General features: G+C 40.1%; 1 protein-coding gene across 3 annotated transcripts in view; it reads left to right on the top strand.

The window, feature by feature from the left end:
* The first annotated feature begins 2471 nt into the window (after positions 1 to 2471).
* ube4b (ubiquitination factor E4B, UFD2 homolog (S. cerevisiae)) overlaps positions 2472 to 26961 on the top strand; it is an 88743-nt gene continuing 64253 nt past the window's right edge. The window contains exons 1-2 of one of the 3 annotated variants that reach the window (XM_059952241.1): positions 2472 to 2718; positions 24594 to 24774. In XM_059952241.1, the coding sequence (XP_059808224.1) occupies positions 2695 to 2718; positions 24594 to 24774 (205 nt within the window). In that variant the 5' untranslated portion in view covers positions 2472 to 2694. Of the gene's footprint in view, positions 2719 to 24593; positions 24775 to 26961 lie in introns of those variants that run through there. The other 2 variants (XM_059952243.1, XM_059952242.1) reach the window with 2 other exon arrangements.

Genomic DNA, 26961 nt, shown 5'->3' with positions numbered 1-26961 from the left:
CAATAGCCTGTTCCACCATTCATGAAGCTGATGGTTTATTTCCTACCATAGCAACATTTTCCAAACCATCCCCATAGCCCCAATTTCCTTAATATCCAGATATCTCTTCTACTGTAAAGGGTTAATCTTCGTGCTTGTTGAATGTCTCACCACCACTGTGGCCTTGAATGTAATAGAACAGGCTGCAGGAACTTTGATTTCAACTGTGGGAGTACACCATGAAAATGCAATATTGTGGGAACATGTAAGTTAGTGGAACGCAGGGGTGGGACTCATGAAGAGTGGTGCCAAGTGATGTGACTGGTTCTGATTCAGTGGTTTGAGATGGTGCTACCTTCTGCAACAGTTTATAAGGGTTTAAAAGTATATCAGCTGAGGGGCTTGGGGGTATATTTTCAAAGCCTCACTGACGAGCTGGTCATGAACCATGGTCGCTGCAGTGAGAGGAGTCTGTGCACACCTAGATAAAGTATTTTAAAACTTGCTCTGTTTTGTCCTAATAAACATAGTTTGGTAGTTCTAAGATAATTGGAGTCTGTGCCTCACTGAGTCCAATCCAAGAACCTATTGTTTTAGCAAAACATCTTCCAATATCCACTTCTGAATGAACTTGATGAGTAAAACCTCACAGCCCTCCAGGGCAGAGAGTTCCAAAGGATCACCACCTTCCACGTGAAGAAAGTTCTCATCTCAGTCCACGTAGCCTACCCCTACAAAATATACCTTAACGACATTTAGTAGATCCTTGAACAGCTATGTGAATTGGAAGGGTCTAGACTTTCCAATCCACATTTGGCCCAGTCCCTCTAAACCTTCAGAGCAAATGTTCCCAACCTGTGGTCGTGGTAGGGGTCTATGGTATAAAGAAGGTTGGGAACTTGTGATCCAGTGGGCTATGGGACAAATATGGGCAATTGGGACTAACATCTTGGACAACCAGGACCAGTTGAGTCAAAGGGCCTATTTCCATGCCTGACAAATCTACCTAATACATCAAACGGTGATCTTTCACTCTGAGCTTCTAAGCCAGAGGAACCCCCTCCTTAGTAAGATCTTTAGAATTTACTAAGTGTCTAGACTCTAGAGAATACAGACTCAGGCTATTAATTTCCTCCTCATATTGAAAATTCCTGCCACTCCTAGAATTCATTGATGCAACGCACACAAAATGCTGCAGGAACTCAGCAGGCCAGGGAGTCGATGTTTCGGGCTGAAAGCCTTTGGCAGGAATTCACCCAGCTGGCATCCCCTTTACAGAGACTATTTCATACTATATCTGGGCTGGAAGAGAGTAGATGAGACCTCCCAAGTCAGCAAATTGTTGGTAGCTCCAGAGTCAGGAGTTCCATGCAGGAAGGAGCAACAAGTTCTGGTGATTCCTCCAGTTCGTGAATCAGTGAGAATGGTGTTTGAGGCCTAGTCTTGGTGGCGAGTCTAGAGTATGAGGCCTAGTTTTTTGGTGATCGGCATGTTCTGGGATCGATTGAACTGGTAGTCCAGAAATCGAGGTCCGAGTCTGAGTCTGTATCCGCTGGAGTCTAGAGGCCTGACCTGGGGTTAAAGGCCTGTGTATGTGCGTGGGTGTAATGGAGGAATGGGGCTTGTGTTTGCTGTTCTCCGTTGCTTGTTGGCATGCTACATTGGTGCTGGAATGTGTGGCAACACGAGCAAGCTGCTCACACCGCACCCTCGGCTGCGTTGATTGTTAACGCAAACAATGCATTCCACTGTATGTTGTGATATAGACGTGACAAATTATCTTGAATCTTGACTCCTTTTCAAGGTTAAGAGAAAATGAACTATGCACAATATTCCAGATGCAGGGAACTCCAATATAATTAGAGCGGGGCATCTTCTGCCCTGTACCCAGATCCTAACGTAATGAATAATAACATTACCAGCCTGCATGCTTAAGTACCCAGGACCCCTTGAACATCGTCAGCTGTTTATTCCTCTCCATAGATGCTGCCTGACCTGCTGAGTTCCTCCAGCACTGTGTGTTCCAGATTTCCAGCATCTTCGGAATTTCTTGTGTTTACTATTAAAAACACTCTGCTTTTTCTGTTTAGTCTGCAAATGGCCCTCACGTTTTAACATAGACAATACATGAGGCCGTTCCGTCCATCAGATCCAAACCAGCTCACTGCCATTGTCATAACTATCACAGTGCCTCAGATGCTTCGTATTCCACCCTTTCAAAGCGTCTCATTGGCGGAATTTTCATCAAGCTTTTTTGTCATGCGCTACATTTCCTTATATGGTTCAGCGAGACTAATTTTTTCGCCTGACCACCTCTCAACACACCCGGAACTCCGGTAACCACGTTCTAGCGCACTTCTCAGCCAATCGGGGCGCAGGCTTTCTGTGTCGCCGCGGCCTGTCATTGGTGAGCGTGCCGGCTCCGTTGATTGGGTGGCGATCGGGAGCGAGTGTGGCCGCCGATTGGCTGTCGCCGCCGAGCATGCGCCGTGTCACCTGATGGAATCAAAATGGCGAGGGTGTTGTTTTGATGAATAAGACTTTGTGTCAGGGGCAGGCCTCTCCTCACAGGCTGAAGGGACGAGAGTTGTCCTCTACCCCGCCCTCACACATCCTCCTCCGTCTTCAGTCAAAGAGTCTGTGACAAACTATGCATCTTTGCTGAAAAGAATCGTGTTTCTCTCTTAACAAAAACGTGAAAAATACACTTAAAGAATGGAAGAACTTAGTGCTGATGAGGTGAGGAGAGCCCTCGTTGATTCATTTTTGTTTCTCATTTATTTAGAAAGCTGGTTGTTTTCGTGTGCAAGCATAAATCTGAGTTAAGTGTCCATATAAGAAACTCATTGCGTGTCCTTTTGTTGAAATTTTTGAAGTCGACATTTGTAGGCCGTTCTTTGGCAATTTCAGCGTTTAAAAGGTTTTTTTTAAAAGAATAAGTTTCAATTTTGTTTTGCAAGTCTTCTTTTAAAAGTAATTCGTGTGCAGCCTTATTTATAACTATAGGAACTTCAAACATACGTGCTGATGCGAAAGTGGACAAAACCCTTTTCATAGTAAATAAGTGATTATATATCTTCCGATTTTGTGCGGTTTGGGGAAAAAATATACCACTTGAATTCATTGTGTGCATTGTCCAAACTAAATTCATTAGGTTCTTGTAGTTTTAAAAAGCTGATTATACTTTTGACTTTCAGTCTAGCGCTGTAGGTAATAAAACCCTTTAGTGTTTTATTTTTTTTGGGGGGGAGGGTGAGTCAAGGAGAAGACCGAGAGATATTCATCAATTAGCGCCGAGTTTTGTGAAAATATGATTCCTTTAATGTGAGAGAAGCTTAGCCTTCTACATGACTGTATAAATAGGACACATTTCAGTTAAATTTATTCTCAATAGCATCTTAATAGCAAATTATTAAATTGTTCTGATTTAAATTTATTTTGCAAATGTTACGTGGCTGAATGAGAACTGAGGATAGTGGAAACATTAATTTGTGATTTTCACTGACATTTGATCAAGGATGAAGGGATCAGCTTTATTCACCATATACATTTAGGAATTTGTGTTGGTGCACATGCAACAACAAATTTAGCAATTATAAAGAATTATGTAAAATAAAGTTAGACGTATGGATATGGGAATAAAATGCCTAAGTACTAGCATTATAAAAAGTGGTTTAAAATGTTCACAGTGCAGTGACAGGTCATAGATAGAGGGAGGTGCATCAGTTGGTGGAAAGAAGGGCAACTTATACTTATCATTCTGAACAAAGTTTCAAGTTCTGTAGATCAAATTTGCTTTCTAAGTTGCCATCAGGTTGGTTGTACAGGTATGGTGATATCACTAAGGAATATTAAATTAAGCTTTAGTTTCATATATTATTTACTAGCAATTATTTGTCCCAGTCCTCCATATCCAAATGTCACTTCTGAAGCTTTTTATTGATTGCATCTGATTTGTATCTGGAGTCCATTTTGCTGACCTGCTACAACCTTAAGATTTATCACAACTCTGTTCAGTTGTGCTTTGATGCATCTGATTTACTTGGGGTGTGGAGGTTGAAATCATAACCCTTAGTCTAGATGGAATTATTGTCTACTGTAGTTGATCAAAGATTAGAGTTCCAGCATAATGACAAGACCATTTACTTCAGGTAAGTACCATGTCTTTATAATCATCATTATAGGGCTATAAGATACTGGTACAGAATTAAGCAACATGGCCCATTGCATCTGCTCCACCATTTCATCATAGCTGATCCAATTTTCCTTTCAGTCCCAATCTCCCTGTATTCCTTCATACCCTGACCAATCAAGAGTCTATCAACCTCTGCCTTAAGTATACATAAAGATTGGCCTCCACAGCTGCAAAGAATCTCACAGATTCACCACTCTCTGGTTAAAGAAATTCCTCCTCATCCCTGTTTTAAACAGGATGCCCCTCTATTCTGAGGCTGTGTCCTCTGGTCTTAGACTCTCTCACCATAGGAAACATCTTCTCAATATATTCGATAGGTTTCAATGAAGTTGCTCCTCATTTGTATGAATCCTAGTGAATAAGGGGCCAGAGTTTTCAAATGTTCTTCATATAACGAGCAATTCAATCCTGGAATCATTTTCATGAACCTTCTTTGAATCCTCTCTAGTTTCAGCATCCTTTCTAAGATAAGGGGCCCAAAACTGTTCTCAACTCTCCAGGTGAGGCTCTGCATGTGCTCTCGTATGACGTGTACGATCATGGCATCATGACCATGACTGTTCCTGGCAGATTTTTCTACAGAAGTGGTTTGCCATTGCCTCCTTCTGGGGAGCGTCTTTACAAAAACGGTGACCCCAGCTATTAACAATACCCTTCAGAGATCACCTGCCTGGCGTCAGTGATCACCTAACCAGGACTTGTGATCTGCACCAGCTACTCAGATGACCATCCACCACCTGCTCCCAGGGCTTCAAGTGTCCCTGATCAGGGGCTAAGCGGATGCTGCACCTTGCTCAAGAATGACCTGCAGGATGATGGCAGGAAGGCACGTCTTACTACTCCTCTGTTAGAGGTGCATCTCCACCCCACCACTCATGTCTTTATAATACTTGTTTAATTTTAAGTATTTTAATTTTTCAAAAATTTTAGTAAATGTGAATGAATCTTTGTTATACTTTTCCTCCTCCCGCAAGTTGTGTTCTACCTACTCTTGTTTTACTCCTGCAATGGATTAATGGTTTTTGCTGCAGCTGCTGTTGGTGCAGCATTACTTGGGAAATATTTGCCTACTACTCATCTACGATTGAGCAACAAATGTCCCTTCTCCTACTCCTGGAACTGTTTCCATCTGCTAGTTATCATTTCAAGCAGCAGCTTAATGGCTTAAAATACCAAAATTCCTAATGTAATCTCCAGCTATTTGTAGTCTTTCTTATGTGAGTTTGTCAAATACAACTTGTGAATAGGTTATCAAATGCAGCATCTCTCACTTGTTCAAGTCATCTAGGACTAGCTCATGTTCTGGGCTTTTCTGTAGTTACCATTTGATTAGTGTATAATGGACAAGGTCTTCCACAGATGGAAGTGAAAGCAGTTGTACATAAACCGTGCCCCCGTCCCTTCACCACCACTGCTGCCTGAACACACAGTCCTTTGAGATTTGTACACGTTAACTTTTGTAATGTTTTTAACTATTTTGGAAGTGTATTTAGATCCAGTGAAATTTTCAGTTTAAAGTTGCAAATTCCAACTGGACTTGTTTGAGGATAACTGCATACTTATGTCAGCTTGACTTACTGTAGCTGGAAGCCTTCATACCTGTTCTCATTAGTTGCTGTGGTATAGAGATATATCTCTGAGCAACCGGCCTTGTTTTTTGATGATAAACTATTAAGTAGTGGTAATTTTGAGAGGGCTCTGAAGTGCAGAGAAGGGAGCAACGAGTAACTTGCTTGGATTTCCTCTGTATTTGATCTCTGTATTGACCTGAGATCATTGTTTTTCTCTTCAGAGATGCTAGTCTCATTTGCAGCGCTTTCAGTTTAAATTTCAATTATGGAAGAAGGAAGAGCTGCAAAGGTCTAATTACAATTTTTAAATTTTTTCTCACAACAGCAGTTGAGCCAGAACACGCTAGTGGTGTAATTAAAGCCAGTACTTAGAGGTCTGTTCATTTAAATCTGGTGGTGGGCAAGCTACTGGGATCCTTTCTATAAGACCTTCATTTAGATTACTATAGATTACTTGGGGGGTTTTCCGGTGGGAATTTGTGAGAGTCACTTTTGACTACACAATTGAGTTATTTGAGGAAATAAGGGGATCATTGATGGAAGTGCACATCGTATTGTCAATGTTGGTTTTTAGCAAGCCCTTGACAAGGTCCCTTGAGGCAGGTTAGTCAATTAAAAAGATCTAAGGATATCGTTAATGGAAAAAAATTGGCATAGTTGGGAGGAGAAAAAAAGATGATCATTGATTTCTCTAACTTTAGGTAGAAATTCTCTAAATTTTCCCTCATTTTTTCCATTCCTCATTCTGGCTTCCCTTTACGTCTTATCACCTCCCTCTCCCCCACTTCCCCTTCTCCTATGGTCCAATCTCCTTTCAGTTTCTTTCTCCTTTCAGCTCTTTACCTCTTCCACCTATTGCCTCCCAGCTGCTCACTTCATCCCATCTTCCCCCTCACCTGGTTTCACCTATCACCTGCCAGTCTTTACTACTTCCTTATTTTTAGCTTCTTCCCCAGTTCTGATGAAGGGTCACGGCTCAAAATCTTGACTGTTTATTCCTCTCTATAGATGCTGCTTGACCTGCTGATTTCCTCCAGCATGTTGTGTGTGTGTGTATTGCAATGATTATTGAGTATTTCATGTGCTGTGTGACTGGAAAGCTGTTATTGCCATTCCACAGTAATTTCAGCTTTGATATATATGGTTCTGTAGATACAGTTGACTTGATTTTATAGATGTGCTGAAAAGTTTGAAGGTTTTACAAAAACATTGCAGGAAGATGAGCAACACACAAAATGCTGTAGGAACTCAGCAGGCCGGGCAGCATCTATGGAAAGTACAGTCAACGTTTTGGGCCAGAACCCTTTGGCAGGACTGGATAAAAGAGGCTGAGGAGTAGATTTGAAAGGTGGGGGGAGGGGAGAGAGAAACGCCAGGCGGTAGATGAGACTTGGAGGGAGAGGGATGAAGCAAAGATCTAGGAAGTTGGTGAAAGAGACAGAAGGCCATGGAAGAAACGGGGGGGGGGGGGCAGCTTTTCTCTCGTTTGCAGGAAGATGAACTTGGACTGATCAGTTGGGCGGAAGAGTGACAGATGTGCTCAACACAGTGAAAAGTGAGTTCCAATCACAGACGAGAGAAAATGTGCAGATGCTGGATATCCGAACATCACATACAAAATGCTGGAGGAACTCAGCAGGCCAGGCTGCATCTATGGAAAAGAGTACAGTCCTGCTGAAGGTTTTTGACCCAAAACGTCAACGCTTTTCCATAGATGCTGCCTGGCCTGATGAGTTCCCCTCATTTTCTCTCTGTTATAAGTAAATAAATAGTAATGAGGGCATGAGTTGGTGGGGATCCTTGATCGACATTGCATTCTTGAGGCAACATTCCTCAAAAGAAGTATGTCTAGTAGTTTTGTGAACTGGCTGCAAAACATTGCTGTGTATTGGAACTTTCCAAATGTTGAAGGCCTAGATAGAGTGGGTGTGGAGAGGATATTTCGTATCCTGGGGTTTCTGAGGGCCGGAGGCATAGCCCTTAGAATACAAGGATCTCCCTCTAGAGTGGAGATGAAGAATTTCTTTAACCTGATGGGTGGTGAATCTGTAGAATTCATTGCCATTGAAGGCCATGTCATAAAGCAGAGGTTGATCAGTCCTTAATTAGTAAAAACATCAAAGGTTATGGGGAGAAGGCAGGAGAATGACGTTGAGGTGGAAAATAAATAGGCTGTGATTGAATGTATGTTGCAGACTCTGGATCAAATGACCTAATCTGTTCCTTTATCGTATAGTCTTATGTTCTTGTGATCTTTTGAATGCAGTTATTGTTTATTTTGTGTACTATCAGTTTTCCCCAATCTTCAATATGTGCCTTTCTGACCAGGATATTCTGCAGTGGTGTGTACACAGGAAGAGAAATGAACAAAAGATAATCGTGAAGTAATTGGATAAATATAACATTTCCATTTACTTGCAATAACAAACTGCTCTCTTAATACAGGAAAATCTATGCAGGAGAAGAGAGGTTAGCATGGCTATTGAACTTAAAAATTGATATTGGGTGATATCTGCTGAGTTCCTTCAGCATCTTGTGTGTGTTGCTCTGGGTTTCCAGCACCTGCACAATGTGAAGTTTTAGTGGAACAAATCAACGTGGAAAAGATGAGGGGTTCGGGGAAGAAATCTTGGACTGCAGACACACTGCTGAAGGTACATTTGCTAGTTTTCAGTTAAAGCAGGTGGGATTTTTGGAAACACTTTTAAAAGCTATCCTATTAGACTGCTTTTCTGGTATTTTTCTTTCCCTTGTGTACATGTATATTAAGTTCAATATCCAGTTTCTTCCAGCAGATGGTAAGGTAGTGCATTCCAGATAATTTACTGTCTTTTAAAATGAGTTAATATTATACTCGGCGCTGGAGGTTCTGCGGAGGCTGGAAATCCGGAGTAACACACACAAAATGCTGGAGCATCTCAGTAGGTCAGGCAGCATCCAATGAGTGGAATAAAAAGTCAGTGTTCCCTTCTCAGCTCTGATGAAGGGTCTCGTCCCGAAATGTTGGCTCTTTATTCCTTTCCATAGAAGCTGCCTGACCTGCTGAGTTCCATCAGTGTTTTGTGCCTATTACTCATTGTGTTCTCTTTCTTTTTGCCAGTTTTCTAAATCTATATTCTGTGATCACAAACTGCCTTAATTCTGAAGTCATTCTCCTTGTGTAATGCATCAAAACCACACTTAATTTGAACATGTCTACTAACTCTAATCTTCAGCTGATTTGCTAGAATTCCCATATCCACAATGCCACACTGGGAAATCTCATCAGCCTTGCCAAAATCCACGACCTCTTTATGAAATGCACTTCCAAGAATTTGACTTAATATTTGATTAAAGTTTAACATCCTTATTTATATAATCAAGGCTTTTGCTCTCAGTGGCCACTTCATTAGGTACACCTGTATACCTTGTTAATGCAAGTATTTAATCAGCCAATCATGTGGCAGCATCTCAATGCATAAAAGCATGCAGACATGGTCAAGAGGTTCAGTTGTTGTTCAGACCAAACATCAGAGTGGGGAAGAAATGTGACCTAAGTGACTTTGACTGTGTAATGTTTGTTGATGCCAAAGGGGGTGGTTTGAGTGTCTTAGAAGCTGCTGATCTCCTGTGGTTTTCATGCACAGCAGTCTCTTAGAGCAAGGTTTTTCAACTGAGGTTCCGTGAGATTTCGCAATTTAAAAAAAACATTTGTTTGAACTTGGCGTGACATGTGATGCTTGGGCTCGCCGTGGTGGGCAGCCCCGTTAGCAATCTTGTTAGAGGCCTCTCAGTCCAGTAGGGTGGTGCACAGTACAGCCATCTTTATTTGGTTGAGTCCATTCTCAGTTTTTGATGCAAGATAGGGGAGGCCGTTGATAATTGAACTCTGTATTGCACAGAGGGGAGGATGGTAGGCTGATGGGAGAGTGAAGTGCGTTTTCCGAGCATTAAATTGACTCTCTCAACTTGGGCTGTGATGTCAGCCTCTCCTTCCCGAATTAGCTCCCCCAACTTCCCCTTGTGCTCTGTCATCTGACTTATGGGAGCGAACAAACTCAACTGGTGTAGAGAATTGGAGGGAAATTTTCATCCTAACATATCATGAGCTGTTGATATAATAATTATTACGCAGGGGTTCCCTGAGACCTTAAAATTTATTTCAAGAGTTTCTCCAGGGCAAAAAGCTTGAGGAAAAGCTGCTCTAGAGTTTACAGAGCATGGTGCAAAAAACAAAAATGCATCCAGTGAGGGGCAGCTCTGTGGGTAAAAATGCCTTGTGAATGGGAGAGGTTAGAGAAGAATAGCTAGACTGGTTCAAGCTTACAGGAAGGCAACTTGTTTACTCAAGTAAACACGAGGAAATCTGCAGATGCTGGAAATTCAAGCAACACACACAAAATGCTGGTGGAATGCAGCAGGACAGGCAGCATCTATAGGGAGAAGCACTGTTGACATTTCGGGCCGAGACCCTTCGTCAGGACTAACCGAAAAGAAAGATAGTAAGAGATTTGAAAGTAGGAGGGGGAGGGGGAAATGTGAAATGATAGGAGAAGACCGGAGGGGGTGGGGTGAAGCTGAGAGCCAGAAAGATGATTGGCAAAAGGGATAAAGAGCTAGAGAGGGGAAAGGATCATGGGACGGGAGGCCTAGGGAGAAAGAAAGGGGGAGGGGAGCACCAGAGGGAGACTCAAGTAACCATGTTACAATAGTAGTGTGAAGAAGAGCATCTCTGAATGTACAGCACGTTGAACCTTGAAGTGGATGGGCTACAGCAGCAGAAGACCACACTGGGTTCCACTCCTGGACCTAATAAGGTACCACAGAGCTTTTGCAACTATATTTATTAACTTCCCATCTGAGATTTGTCTGAGTCCTCTCCTTTTGTTTCAACGCCATTTTTAAATAAAATTATAAACCATCTTGTGCTTTATTTTCCTTTCTAGATGCTTTGTTTCTCACATCACTGGGTTAAATTTCATCAACCATGAGTTTGCATAATTTACCCTGAAGGTGACTGTTAATCTTCTTGCTGTTTACTCTTCTTGGCACTTCAGCATGTACTCCTGGGATTGAGGGTGCTAATGGAATTGGTTCTAAAAGAGGTCAGGATGGCATTTCTTGTACAGAGGTATGTTACGAAAGGCCTAGAGCAGGGGTCGGCAATGTTTACCACTGAAAGAGCCAATATGGACCCATTTCCCACAGAAAAGAAAACACTGGGAGCCACAAAATGAAATAACACTGCATACAACGGGTTTTTTTTGCCTTTATGCTATGTATAAACAAACTATAATGTGTTGCATTTATGAAATTGATGAACTCCTGCAGAGAAAACGAAATTACATTTCTGCATGCAACAAAAACATTTTGAACTCCGAAAAAAAGACGTTGGGTTGAAGGTTACTCCGTAGTTAGCCTACCTTGGATCGAAAAATTAAAAGAAATCGCGCACTGGCGGGTGTCAGGCGTTGGCAGTGGTGATGTATATTAATAGCGATAAAAAACACGTTGTAGCGGTGTAGTGCTACATACAGCACTAAAATAAAGACTGCAGTCAAAGGTAACTTTATTCGAACTAAACAGCCTTGCTTTAAAGCCTCCCTCAACCCGTCCCCGTGGGCGCGGATGCTCCAAAAGACACGTACTCACAAACCCCCGTAGGCTATCTCCCTTAGTCGGAATGGTAGCTAATTGTGAGCCGGTTCGGATGTGCCAGGAAACGGTGTCTCCGCAAAGTTTTCATATTGTACAAGATCACCATAATCTTCAAATTTCGAATTACATTTCAAAAGCTAACAAACCACGGGGAGCCGCATCACAGAGATCAAAGAGCCGCATGTGGCTCTGGAGCTGCAGGTTGCCGACCTCTGGCCTAGAGCAATGCTGAGGATCCCTACCAGTCATCCCACAACCTCTTTGAGCCACTACTGTCAGGAAGGAGATAGAAGAGTATCAGGACTGGGACTGCCAGTCTAAGTAACAGCCTCTTCCCTCATGTTGTGAGACTAATGAATCCCTTCCTTCCTCTGAGTTCTCAGTCCAATGACAGCAAGCTGGTAATCATTTGCTGTTTACTTGCACTGTGCACTACATGCACTTTGAATTATACTTATTTGTGGTAATGTTTTATCGCCTGTATGTGATGTCTTGTGGTTGCACCGTGATCTGGAGGAATGTTTTGTTTGGTTATATATGCATAGTCAGGTGACAGTAAACTTGACAGCACTGTAGTGCAGTGCACCTGATTTGAATCCTTTTTACTGCTATCTTATTGGAATCCTGGTGACCCCTTCCCCCATCCCCTCAGAGCATTATGTTACGCTTAACTCTTCTTGAGGGCTGAGGTGAGTATTGTCATTTAGCATAGAGTATTCATATTCCAGGACAAAAGAAACCTAACATCGGATCTCTGTAGAAAAGTGCTTGCATAAACATGAAATTCAGGAATGTGCTCCTCAAACCTTTGAGTCCGATCTGTCATTCAATAAAATCATGACCTGATTTAAATAAAATTTAACATTTTGCCTTGTCCTGATATCTTTCACATCCTTATCACGAGTTTTCTCTAACGTTGCCCCAAATTCTACTTGCACCTTTTGGGATAAAGCAAAATGTTGTCTGTCTTAAGAAAGAAATCTGTTAGTCTTACAAAGCTTGAGTAAACATCTTGTCCATAATAAAAAAAAACCCTGCAGGTGCTGAAGCCATTCATAACTGCTGGAGGAACTAGAGTTCATGCAGCATCTGTGATGAATAATGAACAGTTGACATTTTGGGCTGTGATCCTTCATCAGGGCTCTCCCACCCTCCTACCTTCCTGCTCACCTGGACTCTTAACACCTGTTAGGGTGTGCTCCTACCACCCCTCCCCACCTGCACGCATAAGCACACACACACACTTCATTATAGTGTTTACCCCCTTTCCAGTTCTGATGAAGCATTTTGTTCTGTAACACATCAACTGTTGTTCCCCTTCATGGAATCTCTTGTGTCTGCAGATGCTAGAAGCTTGAAATAAAAACAGAAAATGGTGTGAACAGCACGTCAGATGGGACCTGTAGAAAGAGTCAATGATTTTGGATATGAGAAACCTGAACTACTTCCAATACTTTCATCAAGATGTCTCACCAATGCCCTTCATTTTTATATATATATATATATTAATGAAAGTCTGCCTACTTTTTTTATTCCGTGCTTCTAGCTTTTCTAATTGGATACCTGCAGTACAAAGTAATACTAAACCTCTTCGACCTGGAAGCTCCAAGTTGGATGTGAAACAAGATGAACTTCCATAGATTGTCAATGAGTTAATGCTGGTGGACTGTATGTAGGAATGATTGTCCAAGATCCCAATTTTGCATTGAGTGCCATTAATTGTGAAGTGCCTAAGTGAAGGTATTGGGGCCAGGATTGGATATGTTGAGGTACTGTAAAGCAGGAGCTTTTTTTTTAGTTTTGCATCCTTTTTCAAAACAACATACAAAATGCTGGAGGAACTCAGCAAGCCAGGTAGCATCAGTGGAAAAGAGTAAACCGTCTATGTTTCAGGCATTCACCAGGACTGGAAAGAAAGCAAAGTGGTGGGGGGGAGGAAAGGAGAGGAATAACTACAAAGTAGGTGACAGTTGAAATCAGGAGAGGGGAAGGGGTATTTTGTGTGTGTTGCTTTGGATTTCCAAAGCTGCAGATTTTATCATGTTTTTGATACCACTGCTATTATTATTGCAAAGTCTCTTTGAGGGATACCCTGAAGAAGTTTAAATCTTCCCTTCAGGAATTCAGTGATGCCCTCTCTCACTGCTCCCCTTCTGTGATCTCTGCGGCCCCTTGACTCTTCAACCATTAGCTCACCCAGTCTTGCTCCCACAGCCATGTATCCTTTCTGGGAACCTGTCACCTATCTCCCACCGAATTGTACTTCTTCCCCATCTCCTTGCCTCCTTACTCTGACTTCTTTTTCCAGTCCTGAAGAAGGGTCTCTGCCCGAAATGTTGATTGTTTATTCATTTCCTTAGATTTTGCTGACCTGCTAAATTCCTCCAGCATTTTGTGTATGGTCTAACATACCACTTGTATCTCTGGCTAAGTAATATTAATTCTGTCTGCAAAAGTTATGAAGTAGTTGGCTTTTCTTAAAGGCTTAGAATTCATCCATAGGGTAGAGAGATGAAAGGTAAAGTTTATCTTGACTTGTCACATGTACAGTGAAATGCATCGCTTGTGTCAAATCAGGGTTAATCTTAAATGTAATGGATTCCTGATAATTGTGACAGCCACTTACTTGGGACAATTCTTAATTAAAAATCAAAATTGAAAAAATAGCTGGGATTCCCTTCATTTATGCTGCTTAATTGGGACAGAAGTCTGTGCCAAACAGTTTCTAACCAACATCAGTTGCATGCACTTGTGTTCAAAAAGCAATTTTTTTGTCTCAGAGTTTGCAAGAAATGAGCTCTAAGACGATTCAGAACTGTTTTTGTTCACTGTGGTTTCAAGCATTCATGTTGGAAATGCCAGAACCAGCTGTGAGTGAAAATGAAACAATTTCACTACTTAAGTTAGGAACTATCAAGAATTTGAAGGCATTGACAATCATCTAATTACAATGAAAATGAAAATTTGGAAGATGCATTCATTGATAGCATTGTATGAAGGCAGTCTGTTATCTGCACTAGGTGTCTGCATTGACTTGTTCATTTACAGTCAATCAAAAGAACATGGCAGCATATAACTGGATGAATTCCTCCGATTACTATTAGGAGCTAATGCAGTTTTATAGTACTGTAGTAGTATTGGTAGTTTGCTAATTCAGAATCAGGTTTAACGTCACTGGCATACATCATGAAATTTGTTTTGCAGCAGTAATAAAAATATACATTAAATTACATTAAATATACATAATAAAAACTAAATTACAGTAAAACATATGTACAAAAATTAAATTTAGTAGTGCAATGAAATGAAAAAATACTGAGGTAGTATTCGTGGATTCATCGCCCATTCAGAAATCGGATGGCAGAGGGGAAGAAGCTTTCCTGAAACATTGAGTCTTCAGGCTCCTGTGCCTCCTCACAGATGGTAGCAGAGAGAAGAAGGCACGTCCTGGGTGATGGGGGTCCTTACTGATGGATGCCACCTTTTTGAGGTGTCCTATTTTGAAATGTGTCCTGGGTGGTGGGGAGGCTAGTGACCATAATGGAGTTGACTGAGTTTCCCATCCTCTGCAGGTTTTTATGATCCATACCAGATGGTAATGCAAATAGTTATAATGTTTTCCACAGTTAATCTTGAAATTTGTGAGACCTCTGTTTTTGTATTGGAAGGCTTTAATAAACTTGTTTTTAGACCTGCTATTAAAGTCTTGAAAATGTTTTAATCTTTTCTTTGCTCCAAAAACGTGGACAGCAGTCATAAATCCAGTGGCAGGAATGAAATAAAATCTATCAAATGTTTCAAAGTTCTTTATGGGAGTGTTTGTTCAAAGGTGTAGGTTTTAAACAAGGTAATTGTACATAAGACGGAGAGAGGTTTACTGAGGAACTTGAGGTTGGGAGATTAGAAGTTGATGGTATAGCTATTAGTGTGGAATAATTCAACTTGGAGGGGGATGAGAAATCTGAATGATGAGTGCAGATTTCTTTGTGGGGGGGGATAAGGCTGGAAGAGGAGAACTAGATCAAAGGTGCATTTGATAACCAGGATATTTAAAATTTGAGGTATTGCTTAATCAGGAGACATTTTGGATCAGTATGCACAATTGACTCAGTAAGTTTTGAGAACAAGTGAAGCTTTCGAAGCCCTTGCATTAATGCATTGTAGAGTGAAGGCAATTAAGCAGGGATGTTTTTTTAATCATGAAGTAACAAGGCCTGGATGTTTTCAGCAACGGATAAGGCTTGGCAGCTGCAGTTGCCCCTCATATCCTCTGTAACAACTTCAGACTAATGAAGCTCACACAAACTGGCTTCAGTTGGCTGTTGTGGAAAATGAATGAGTTAAATTGATGTTGAACATTCCATGATATGTGGAATGTGTGGGTTTTCCTCAGCTGCTCTGGTTTCCTCCCTCAAAGATGTACCAGGTAGGCTAATAGGTCATTGTAAATTGTCCTGTGATTAGGTTGAGGTCAGTGGGGTCATAGGGTTGAAGGACCAGAAGGGCCTATTCTGTGCTGTATCTCAACAAGTAAATAGAATACCACAGCACAGTGCAGATCTCTTGGTCCACCATGTTGTGCCGACTGTTTAACCTACTCTGTGATCAATCTAACCCTTGCCTCCCATTTTTCTATCATCCATTTGCCTGTCTAAGAGGCTCTTAATGTCTCTAATTTATCTGCCACTACCACTTCCCCTGGTAGGATGTTCCACTTACTCACCACTCTTTTTCTAACTCCTTTTATACAATGGATTAAAACTCTGAATACTAATCCTCAAGCTAAAGTAGTTACAAATGGTTGGATTTCAACACCATTTTGCTTAACGAGGTCAACTAGACAAAGCTGCCCATTATCACCTGCATTATTTGTATTGGCAATGGAACCATTAGCTGAATTAATTAGAACAGATTCAGACATTGGGGGTTCAGACATTGGGGATTAACTTTAGAGTTAATCAAGAAGAATATAAGATTAATTTATTTGCTGATGATGTTTTGATTTATTTAACAAACCCATTGCAATCTTTGCAAAGATTATCTTTTAGATTGGAAGAATATGGGAAAGTATCAGGGTATAAAGTAAATTGGGATAAAAGTGAAATTTTACCCCTTACCAAAGGAAATTATAATCAATGTCGATTAGTAACTCAATTTCGATGGTCAATAAGTGGGATAAAATATTTAGGTATTAGAGTTGATAATGATGTAAAAAAGTTATATAAACAAAATTATTTGCCATTATTAAAAAAAATAAGAGGATCTTGATAAATGGATGATGTTACCAATAACATTAATAGGTAGAGTTAATGCTGTAAAAATGAATATATTTCCTAGATTGCAATATTTATTTCAAACTTTACCAATACAATTACCTCAGAAGTTTTTTCAAGAACTGAATAAATATGTAAGGAAATTTCTTTGGAAAGGAAAGATGTCAAGAATATCATTGGAAAAATTGACATGCAAATTTGATTTAGGAGGGTTACAACTTCCAAATTTTAAGAATTATTATAAAGCAAATCAACTTAGATTTATTGCGTCTTTTTTTGATGAAGAAAAACCGGCATGGATTAGAATAGAATTAGATAAGATAGGAGAAAACATACCAGAAGATTTTATATATAAATGGGAATCCAAATGGATATGAGAAAAAAATGAATCTCCTATATTAAGACACGATTGATTTATGGAATAAGGTAAATATGGACGATGAGATGAAGAAATCTTTATTAGCAAAAAGAACTTTAATTCAAAATGGGCTTATTCCTTTTACAATGGATAATAAGCTTTTACATAATTGGTTCCAAAAAGGGATTAAATATATAGGTGATTGTTTTGAAAGAGGTATATTGATGTTGTTTGATCAATTAAAAAATAAATATCAAATATCAAATAACACTCTTTTCTGTTATTTTCAATTAAAAGCCTATTTATGAGAAAAGCTGGGTCAAACAATGTTGATACCAAAACCTAATGAAATAGAAATATTAATTCAGAAAGGAAAAATTAAAAAATTTACATCTTGTATGTATACTTTGATTCAAAATGAGACAATTAAATCAGGAATTCGTAAATCAAGACAAAAATGGGAATCTGATTTGAATGTTAAAATTGATGGAAAAAACTGGTCAAGATTATGTTCTGATAGTATGAGAAATACAATAAATGTTCGACTTAGATTAATACAATATAATTTTGTACATCAATTATATATAACACCACAGAAAATAAATAGATTAAATTCAAATATGTCTGACCAATGTTTTCGATGTAATCAAGAAATTGGTACTTTTTTACATTCTACTTGGTCTTGTTTTAAAATTCAACCATTTTGGATAAATTTAAGACTTCTATTGGAACAAATTACTGGAGTACAACTCCCACATAGTCCACTATTATTTTTATTAGGAGACATTGAAGGGATAATACAGAAACTTAAATTGAATAAGTATCAGAAAAAATTTATAAAAATTGCTTTGGCAGTAGCCAAAAAAGTTATCGCAGTTACTTGGAAATCTGATTTATATTTAACTATGGATCGTTGGAATAATGAAATACATATTTGTATTCCACATAAAAAAATTACATACAATCAAAGAAATGAATATGATATATTTTTGAAAATTTGGTTCCCATACTTACAAAAGATAGGATTAAATACATAGGTCCTTTGAAGATAAAATTATAAAGTAATTGGGGAAAGTAAAAATAAATAACAAAATTATTTTGAATTCCATGGAGTATGTGGGGATCCTCCGATATCCAGGCACTCTTTCACTTCTTTCCTTTTTTTTTCTTTCTTTAGATAAGGGTTAAGGGGGGTAGGGTTAAGGGGAGGGGGGAGGGTTAATATTATTTTTCTTACTATTTTATCATCACATTTATTCTTTGTCATTTCTAAAATTTAATAAATAATTAAAATGAAAATAATAAAAACACTCCTCTTAACATTTCCCCCTATACTTTCCTCCAACCACCTTAAAATTAAGTCCTCTTGTACTAGCTATTTCTGCCCTTAAAATTACTCAGAAAAATTTCAAGGATGTTGCTGGGACTTGAGAACCTGAGTTATAGTGAAAGGTTGAATAGGTTAGGACTTTGTTCCCTGGAGCAGAGGAGAATGTGGGGAGATTTGATAGTGTTATACAGAATGGAGGGGTATAGACAGGGTAAATGCAAGAAGACTTCTTTCCTCTGGGTGAGTCTGGAACTAGAGTTTATGGGTTAAAGGTGAAAGGTAAAATAAGGGGAACACAAGGGGAAGCTTCATTCACAGGGTGGTGTGACTGTGTAGCGAACAGTCAGTGGAAATGGTGGATGCAGGCTTGATTGCAAAATGTAAGAGAAGTTTAGATAAGTGCATGGATGGGAGGGGTATGGAGGTCTCTGGTCCAGGTGTGGCTGCTGAAACAGCAGAATAATAGTTTTGTATGGACCAGATGGGCTGAAAGGCCTGTTTTTGTGCCGTAGTGCTCTGACTCCCAGTTATTGTCATTAGCTTTATTCTGCAATGTAGTTACTCAAGGTTCAAGTGGTTCCAGCATTAGGAAGTGATTAGGGTGTGAAAGAGAAACTAAGATTGAGCTGAGGAAGTTTGTAAGTTTGCTAGACTATAAATGTTTGACTTGTTTGTAGCATTTTTCCCCACAATGTTTTTGCAGAATTGCAAAAGCAATATTGTGTGCAAATTTAAAAGGTATCATTGATCCTTTTATGCCTCTGCCCATTGTCAAATCAAATGGAAGACAAAATAGATCTTAATATAGGATCAGAAGACATTCCCTACATCTTGGCAGCATAAATTTGAAAACTTGGAGGTTAATTTGAACAACACACACAAAATGCTAGAGGAACTTGGCAGGCAAGACAACATCTATGGAAGTGAATACAGTCGAAGTTTTGGGCCCGGACCCTTGAGCAGGACTGGAGGAAAAAAGATGAGGGGTAGAGTTAAAAGGTGGGGAGGGAGAAACACAAGGTGATAGATGAAACCAGGAGGGGGGAATGAGGTAAAGAGCTGGGAAGGTCATTGGTTAAAGAGATACAGGGCTGACGAAGGGGGAGTCTGACAGGGGAGGAGCACCAGAGAAATGTGATTGACAGGCAAGAAGGTGAGAGAGGGAGAAGGGAATGGTGGGGGGGCCATTACCAGTGTTCATACCATCAGGTTGGAGGCTACCCAGATGGAATATAAGGTGTTAGATCTTTTTCGATTCTATCAGAATGGCTGATTTTCATTCTAGCACTATTATGGATTAAATCTCAAATAGTTAATTGATGTAAATTTTGACATTTTACTCATTCTGCCTATAAAAAGGCTCAAGTGCTCTGCTGTTGAACAGGGTAGTTATTTTCAATGTTATGCTTTGGGAAACTAATTTCGATTGTACAAAGCTTAACTCCCTCAAAAATCTCAGTCAGATTTTAAACTAAAACTAAGATGCAGGAGCAGAATTAGGCCATTCGGCCCATTGTATCTGCTTTGCCATTCAACCGTGGCTGTATTTTCCCTCTCAACCCTACTTTCTTTCCTTTTCCTCATAACCTTTAACGCCCTGACCAGTCCTATCTTTGTATGTGTCCTGTACTCTGTCCATTCAGTTTTCCTCCGTAGTTACTGTTTTCAATAGATTTTCCAGTATCTAACTTGTGTTCCCTTCATCCAATTGCTTTTTCTCTGTGTCCATCTCCTGTTTTTGTTTCATACGCCACCATTTCACTTTGCCCAGCTGCTTTGCCCTCTATCCTGGTTCGGTTTTAGTTTCTCTGCCAGTAGCTTACCCCCCCCAGCCCACCTCCAGCAAAATAAGGTTAGACTATTTTGCAGGGATATTGGAAAATTATCATATACATTATACTATATATAGTGCAACTGCTGCTAAAGGCACAAGAATAAAATTTCATTTTGATTTTTCAGTTTTTAAAATTTCATTTCTCTAAGGAAAAAAATAAGTGATAATATTTCAATATTTTAAACTTTTGTTTGCTGCCTGTGTTCTGCAAGTTGGTGAGATGATCGGCTAGTTTGGATGCTATGTGCTACACATCTCTTGCAGAAGATGTCAAAATCCAGCTAATACCTAGAAAGGGGAAGTCCATCTTAGAACTTACTGAAGCTTTGTGGACTGATTTCTATAATGTCTGTGGTGAACATGGTTTTTTTGACTGAAAATTACACAGTAATTTTATTTTTGGCTTTGGTGCGGACCAAGGTGAGGTATGTACACTCTTTACATTTTTATCAGTCTTCAGATTATTTATCTGGAGTTTGACAAGAAACAAATCAGTTGTCTAATCCTTTGGTCATGCTTGCTGTGATCCTGAATGCATTTTTTGTGTCTCTTTGTTTAACCACAGCTTTTGCTTAATAGTAGTTCACTTTGTGCTGTTAAGAATTGCATTGTTAATATTCAAGCACCTGTGATTTGACTCTATTTTGGTACCTACGATACTGTTAGGTAGTGTAAAATGTGCTCTCAGTATTGTAAATTATGCATAAATTTAATTGTCATCACTAAAGAATTGTACTCTTTATTATATTGTTTCACATTAGGCTTTCCTATTCAAAAATGACTTCCACACTTTCTAAATTCCATCGATATTTTCAAGGGCTATAAACCACCTTTAGAAATGTTCTGTTGTGAATACAGTTTTCCCCATTGGTCTAACAAGAAGATATTACATTCATTCTAATTGGACACAGGAGTACCAAAACTGTTTTTCTTTGTTATCACTTTGTGATTGCTACTATGACTAATTTGCATTCCCCAGGGTTTTTCTATTTCATCATTATCCTCTGTGTAGTTTTTTTGGCTCTTCTCCTTCAGGACTTTTGTATCGATAAGCTCTTAGTTTTTGTAGTGGTGTATGAACGTGATGCATCGAATCGTGTAGTATTTTGACAGTTTAAACTTGTCAAGAATATTAAACCGAGGCACCACAGTGGAACAATTACTCATTCAGATCCTTTGTGCTGCAAGTTAATTTTTAAATTATTAATAACAAAGTAATATTTTGCAGTCTTTTAGTGGGAACGTAAACACAAATGATTCTGTAGATGGTGGAAATCCAGACCAACACATACAAATGCTGGAGGAACTCAGCAGGTCAGGCAGCATCTATATGGAGGAATAAACAGTCAACGGGTTGGGCTTGGACCCTTCAATCCTGCGTAAGGGTCTCAACCCGAAACATCGACTGTTTATTCCTCTCCACAGATGCTGCCTGACCTGCTGAGTTCCTCCAGCATTTTTTTGGTGTTGCCCTTTAAAGAGAATGTTGGTCGCTTGGACTAGAGATTTGAGCATTGCAGAATAGCTTGGGCAAGGCACTTTTGTTTTATTTGTTATGTCACAAATTGAACTGATTTGATAGATGAAAAAGGATCTAGTTCTTTCCTGGCTTATGTGACGAATAAACTCAAGCTTCCAGCTGGGTATAGATATCGATTTTAACTGATGTTTCAATGACGAACTTCATCTTCATCAGGGATGATGCTTGGGCATGTGTAGTCCGGTGATATTTATACCCCGTCATCTCTCCTTCCTGATTGGCTAGTGCTCATCCAGTCAGGTTTCTGCTGTTCCACCTTGTTTACAATCGAATTCCAGTTCTTAGAACGAGACCTTTAGTCTTTGTTAAAATTCTTTTCTGGTTTTATTTGAATGGCTTCCTTCACCAGGTGGTCCCAAAAGCCGTTGGCACAGTGCAGTAGTTTTGTACTGTCAAAGACAATCCTTTGGCCATTGCGAATGCAATATTCTACTACTGCTAATTTCTCCGGGTAACCCACACGGATACACCTCCCGTGCTCCTTAATGTGGGTTTCCACCATGAGGTCTTGCTCTAAGTAAGAAATGGAATTTGATTGTAAGCAAAGTGGGACAGTGGAAGCCTGATGGATGGGGACTAATTAATCAAGAAGGTTGGACAGTGGGGTATAAATACCCTTGGACTAGACATGCCCAACATCATCCCTGATGAAGATGGCAGAGTTTGTCATCGAAATGTTAAAATTGATGCCTGTACCTGACTGGAAGCCCGAGAAGAGTCTTTGTGATTTGGTAGATTTTAAGTTATGGGGCAAACAAGTCAAGAAACAACACACACACACAACGCTGGAGGAACTCAGCAGGCTAGGCAGCATCTGTGGAAAAAGGTACAGTTGATGTTTTGGGATGAAACCTTTCGGCAGGACTGGAGAAAAAAAAAGCTAAGGAGTAGATTTAAAAGGTGGGGGGAGGGGAGAGAGAGAACCACCAGGTGATAGGTAAAACTGGAGGGGGAAGGATGAAGTAAAGAGCTGGGAGGTTGATTGCTGAGATGAAGTGAGAGAGGGAAAAGGGGTTGAGAAATGGATGAGGGGGGCGTTGAAGGCTGTTACTGGAAGTTTGATAAATTGATGTTCACGCCATCGGGTTGGAGGCTACCCAAACAGAATATAAGATGGTGTTCCTCCAACCTAAGTGTGGCCTCATCACAACTGTGCAAGAAGCCATGGATGGATATATTGGAATGGGACATGGATTTAAAATGGGGGGCCTCCGGGAGATCCTGCTTGTTCTAGCGGATGGAGCATAGATGCTTGGCGAAGCGATCTCCCAATTTATCTCGGGTCTCACCAATATACTGGAGACAACACTGGGAGCACCAAACACAATAAATGACTCCAACAGACTCTCGGTGGTTGCCTCATCTAGAAGAACTTTTTAGGGCCCTGGATGGTAGTGAGGGAAGAGGTGTAGGGGTAGGTATAGCACTTGTTCCGCTTGCAAGGATAAGTGCCAGGAAGGAGATCAGTGGGGAGGGAAATAAAACTAACTCTGTGCCTAATTTCAAAGGAGATTGTTAGTCAATAAATCATTGAGTAGAAGAAACCTTGAATTGCAAAATGGTTAGTTAGATCTTAAACTTTCTATTTCTGCTAGCCATGACAGCTAAATAAATATTTGGAAAACCAAAGCTAGAATTTAACTTTTAGTAACATCTTTCACATCAGTAATGCCCCTCTGATCATAAATACTCCATTACTACCACCCTTCTATTTTCATAATGGCTTTAGCCAAATTGATGAAATCCTTTGCATTTTCTGCCTTTTACCTCAACTGCCTGGTAAATCTAGGTTTATTAAATAAAATTTTGCCTGTATCCTGACTTGCACCGTTCTATGCCTGCCATCTTCCTAAATGAGACATCCTGCGCCGTCTGTAAGGTGTTTGTACATTTTCCTTGTGACCATGTGGGTTTCCGCTAGGTGCTTCAGTTTCCTCCCACATTCCAAAGATGTACCGGTTAGTAGGTTGTAAGTTGTCCTGTGATTAAACTAGTGTTAAGTAGGTGGTTTGCTGGGGCTTGTGTCTCATTGGGCAGGAAGGGCCTGTTCCCTGCTGAATCTCTAAATAAGTACAATCCTCCAGGTTTAAACTCCCCTTGGATTTGTTTCTTTACCCTGAATTTAAATATAATGGATTTTGACAGTCTAAAATTCTCTGGCTTGTTTGCCGTTCTCCCCTGCCAAGTTTCTCCTGAAAACAACCCGTCTTTGAGTCACATGCTTAATATATTCAGTTTCAGTATCAGATTTTTGAGGATGCTGCCATGCAGTGCTTTGGGAATTATCGTTGAAGCCACTCGGCTACTCCCAAATGTTTTCGTGTACTGGCTTCATGGGAGGGGCCATTTCATGATTGAGATCTTGCTTACTGCAAGTTTACCAATGTCATTTGCGGCTGATTACTGACTTCTCCAAATCTCAGGACTAAAGTCTTTGACAATAAACTTGATTCAGAGTTGGGGTCACTATAACTGCCATACATTGTGAAATGTTTTGAGGCTGTGGTATGTAATTTAAAAAACTATGAAGAAATGTATAAGAAAATTTAGTGCAAAAAGAGAGCAAAGAATAGAGGTGGTATACATCAGTTCATTATCCATTCAGAAATCTGATGGAAGTGAGGAAGAAGTTGTTCTTAAAATTTTGAGTGTGTGTCTTCAGGCTCCTGTGCCACCACCTTGATGGTAACAATGAGAAGAGGACATGTCTTGGGTGATGGGAGTCCTAATAACGAATGCTACCTTTTTGAAACATCATCTTTTGAAGATACCCTGATTCTGATACTTGAAAACTGCAGAGCATTTAGTGAACTGATTGCTATTTCAATGCTGTAGTGCACTCTCTCCTTTCAACAGTAACATTTTCTCACTGACAGATTCGCAGAAGGCGTCTGGCACGGCTAGCTGGTGGGCCGACTTCACAACCCACCACCCCGCTAACATCCCCACAGCGAGAAAACCCTCCAGGGGTATCTGCAGCCACGCCAGGGATATCTCAGAATATGGCTCTGAATGTACACAGTGTGACTCCAGCAACATCACCCATTGGAGCAACAGGTAAGGGAGAATGAGATGGTTCAACTGATTGAATTAATTTTTTAATATCATTGTTGCCAAGGTTTTGGCTGAGTAGTTACTCAACAAAATATAGTTTCCCATAGGAGCTTTGTTTCAATTGTTTCCTTTTAGAACGAGAAAGTTTACTGGAGTTGTTGGGTATGGATTTTGTGAGCAGACTAAGATTTCTTATTTTTTCATCTTAAATGATCCAGAAAGTAGTGTTTGGGCAGCGTGGTAGTGTAGCAGTTCATGCAATGCTTCACAGTGCCAGTGAACCAAATTCAGTTCTTACCAGTGACTAAGCATTCTCCCTGTGGTCGCACGGGTTTTGTCTGGGTGCTTCGGTTCCCTCCCACATTCTGAAGTCGTACAAGTTGGGTTAATTGGGCTGGAAGGGCCTGTTACCATATTGTACCTGGGGGGTGGGGGAGGTTTGTTTGATTTCAGTGTTGTGCGATCCATGAACCCTTTTACTGGATTACTGAACTAGATTTGACATACCCATCTTTAGAGGCTGTTATTTTGAATGTTGTACCACAAAACTAATGTTTCATGTTGGTTTTAAAATTCCCATGCTCCACTGTTAGCTGTCTCTGCTGGCTGAATCAGTTAATGGAGGATGAAGGATATTTTCCCCAAAGATAGCTTGCCAAGAACTCAATTTGAATCTTTGATTGGGGGAGACGCGGGGAGGAGTAGACAATAGTGGTTTGAGGAAGTTGGGTAAGCAATTGGACTTAATACAAGCGCCATTATTTCATGATGGTAAGCTGTGTTTTTTTACAGTGGGAGTTATTTGAACCACAGTGTATATTCATTGCTAACCACTTCTAAGGTAGTGCAGTTAATTGAGGCTAGGTTTTAGTTGTCCCACAGAAAATGGGGGTGGGAGTGGAAGTTTTTATTGTGGCCATTTTTTTCAGCTTCTGGAATGGAGTTGGGTAATTCAGACCAGTGGATCTATTTAATCTATTTTATTAGAATCTGATGTGTAAATCATTCTGATAATTCAGACTGATCTAAACTTAAGGCAGGCTTGACGTCACAAGCTCCATTTGTGGGCATGCCTTTATAAATAAGACGCAGGTGCAGAATTGGGCCACTCAGCCCATCAAGTCTGCTGTGTCATTCCATCATGGTTGATTTTTATTATCTTTTTCAATCCCATTCTTCTGCCTCCTTGTAATCTTTGTCTTGACTAACCAACACCCTATCAGCCTCCACTTTAGATACTCTCAATGACCTGGCCACCCAGATCACCATCCTCTGGCTAAAGAAATTCCTCATCTCTGTTCCAAATAGACGTCTCTCTATTCTGAAGCTGTGCCCTCAGGTCCAAGATCCACCCACAATAGAAAACATCCTCTCCACATCCACTCTATTTAGGCCTTTCAATGTTCGTTATGTTTCAATAAGATTCCTCCTCTTCCCCCCCCCCCCATTCTTCTAAACTCCAGTGAGTACAGTTCCAGAGCCATCAGAAGCCTCCTGTACTTTAACCCTTTCATTCCCAGCACCATTCTCAAGAACCTGGTCTGGACCTTCTCAAATGGTTGCACACCTTTTCTTAGATTAAGAATTCAAAACAGCTCACAATACTTCAAGTGCAGTCTGTCTAATGCCTTATAAAGGCTCAGCATCACATTCTTGCCCCTGTGTTCTGTGCAATGTGTGCAATATATCTTCAATGAACCAGGATTGATTAGTGAGCTAAAGGTAAAGGAACCCTTGGAGGAAAGTGATCATAATGTGAATTCACCCTGAATTTTGAGAAGCTAAAGTCAGACATATCAGTATTACAGTAGAGTAAAGGGAATTACAGAGGCATGAGAGAGGAGTTGGACAGAACTAATTGGAAAAGTACACTGGCAGGGATGACAGTAGAGCAGCAATGGCTGGAATTGCTGAAAACAATTTTGACACACAGGGTATGTACATCCCAAATAAGAAGTAGTATCCTAAAGGCAAGATTACGCAATCATGACTAACACGAAAAGTCAAAGCCAACATAAAAACCAGAGAGGGCATATAATAGAGCAAAAATTAGTGGGAAATTAGAGGATAGGAAAGCTTTCAGATACCAATAGAAGTCAACTAAAAATAGTCATTAAGAAGGTAAAGATGGAATAGTAAGTATAAAAGAGAGGAAAGAGTGGATATCAGACTACTGGAAAATGATGCTGG

Source organism: Hypanus sabinus, chromosome 27 (assembly GCF_030144855.1).
Source record: "Hypanus sabinus isolate sHypSab1 chromosome 27, sHypSab1.hap1, whole genome shotgun sequence".
NCBI classification, from domain to species: domain Eukaryota; kingdom Metazoa; phylum Chordata; class Chondrichthyes; order Myliobatiformes; family Dasyatidae; genus Hypanus; species Hypanus sabinus.
Note: the sequence above shows the minus strand (reverse complement) of the source record. Positions and strands in the feature narration are given on the sequence as shown.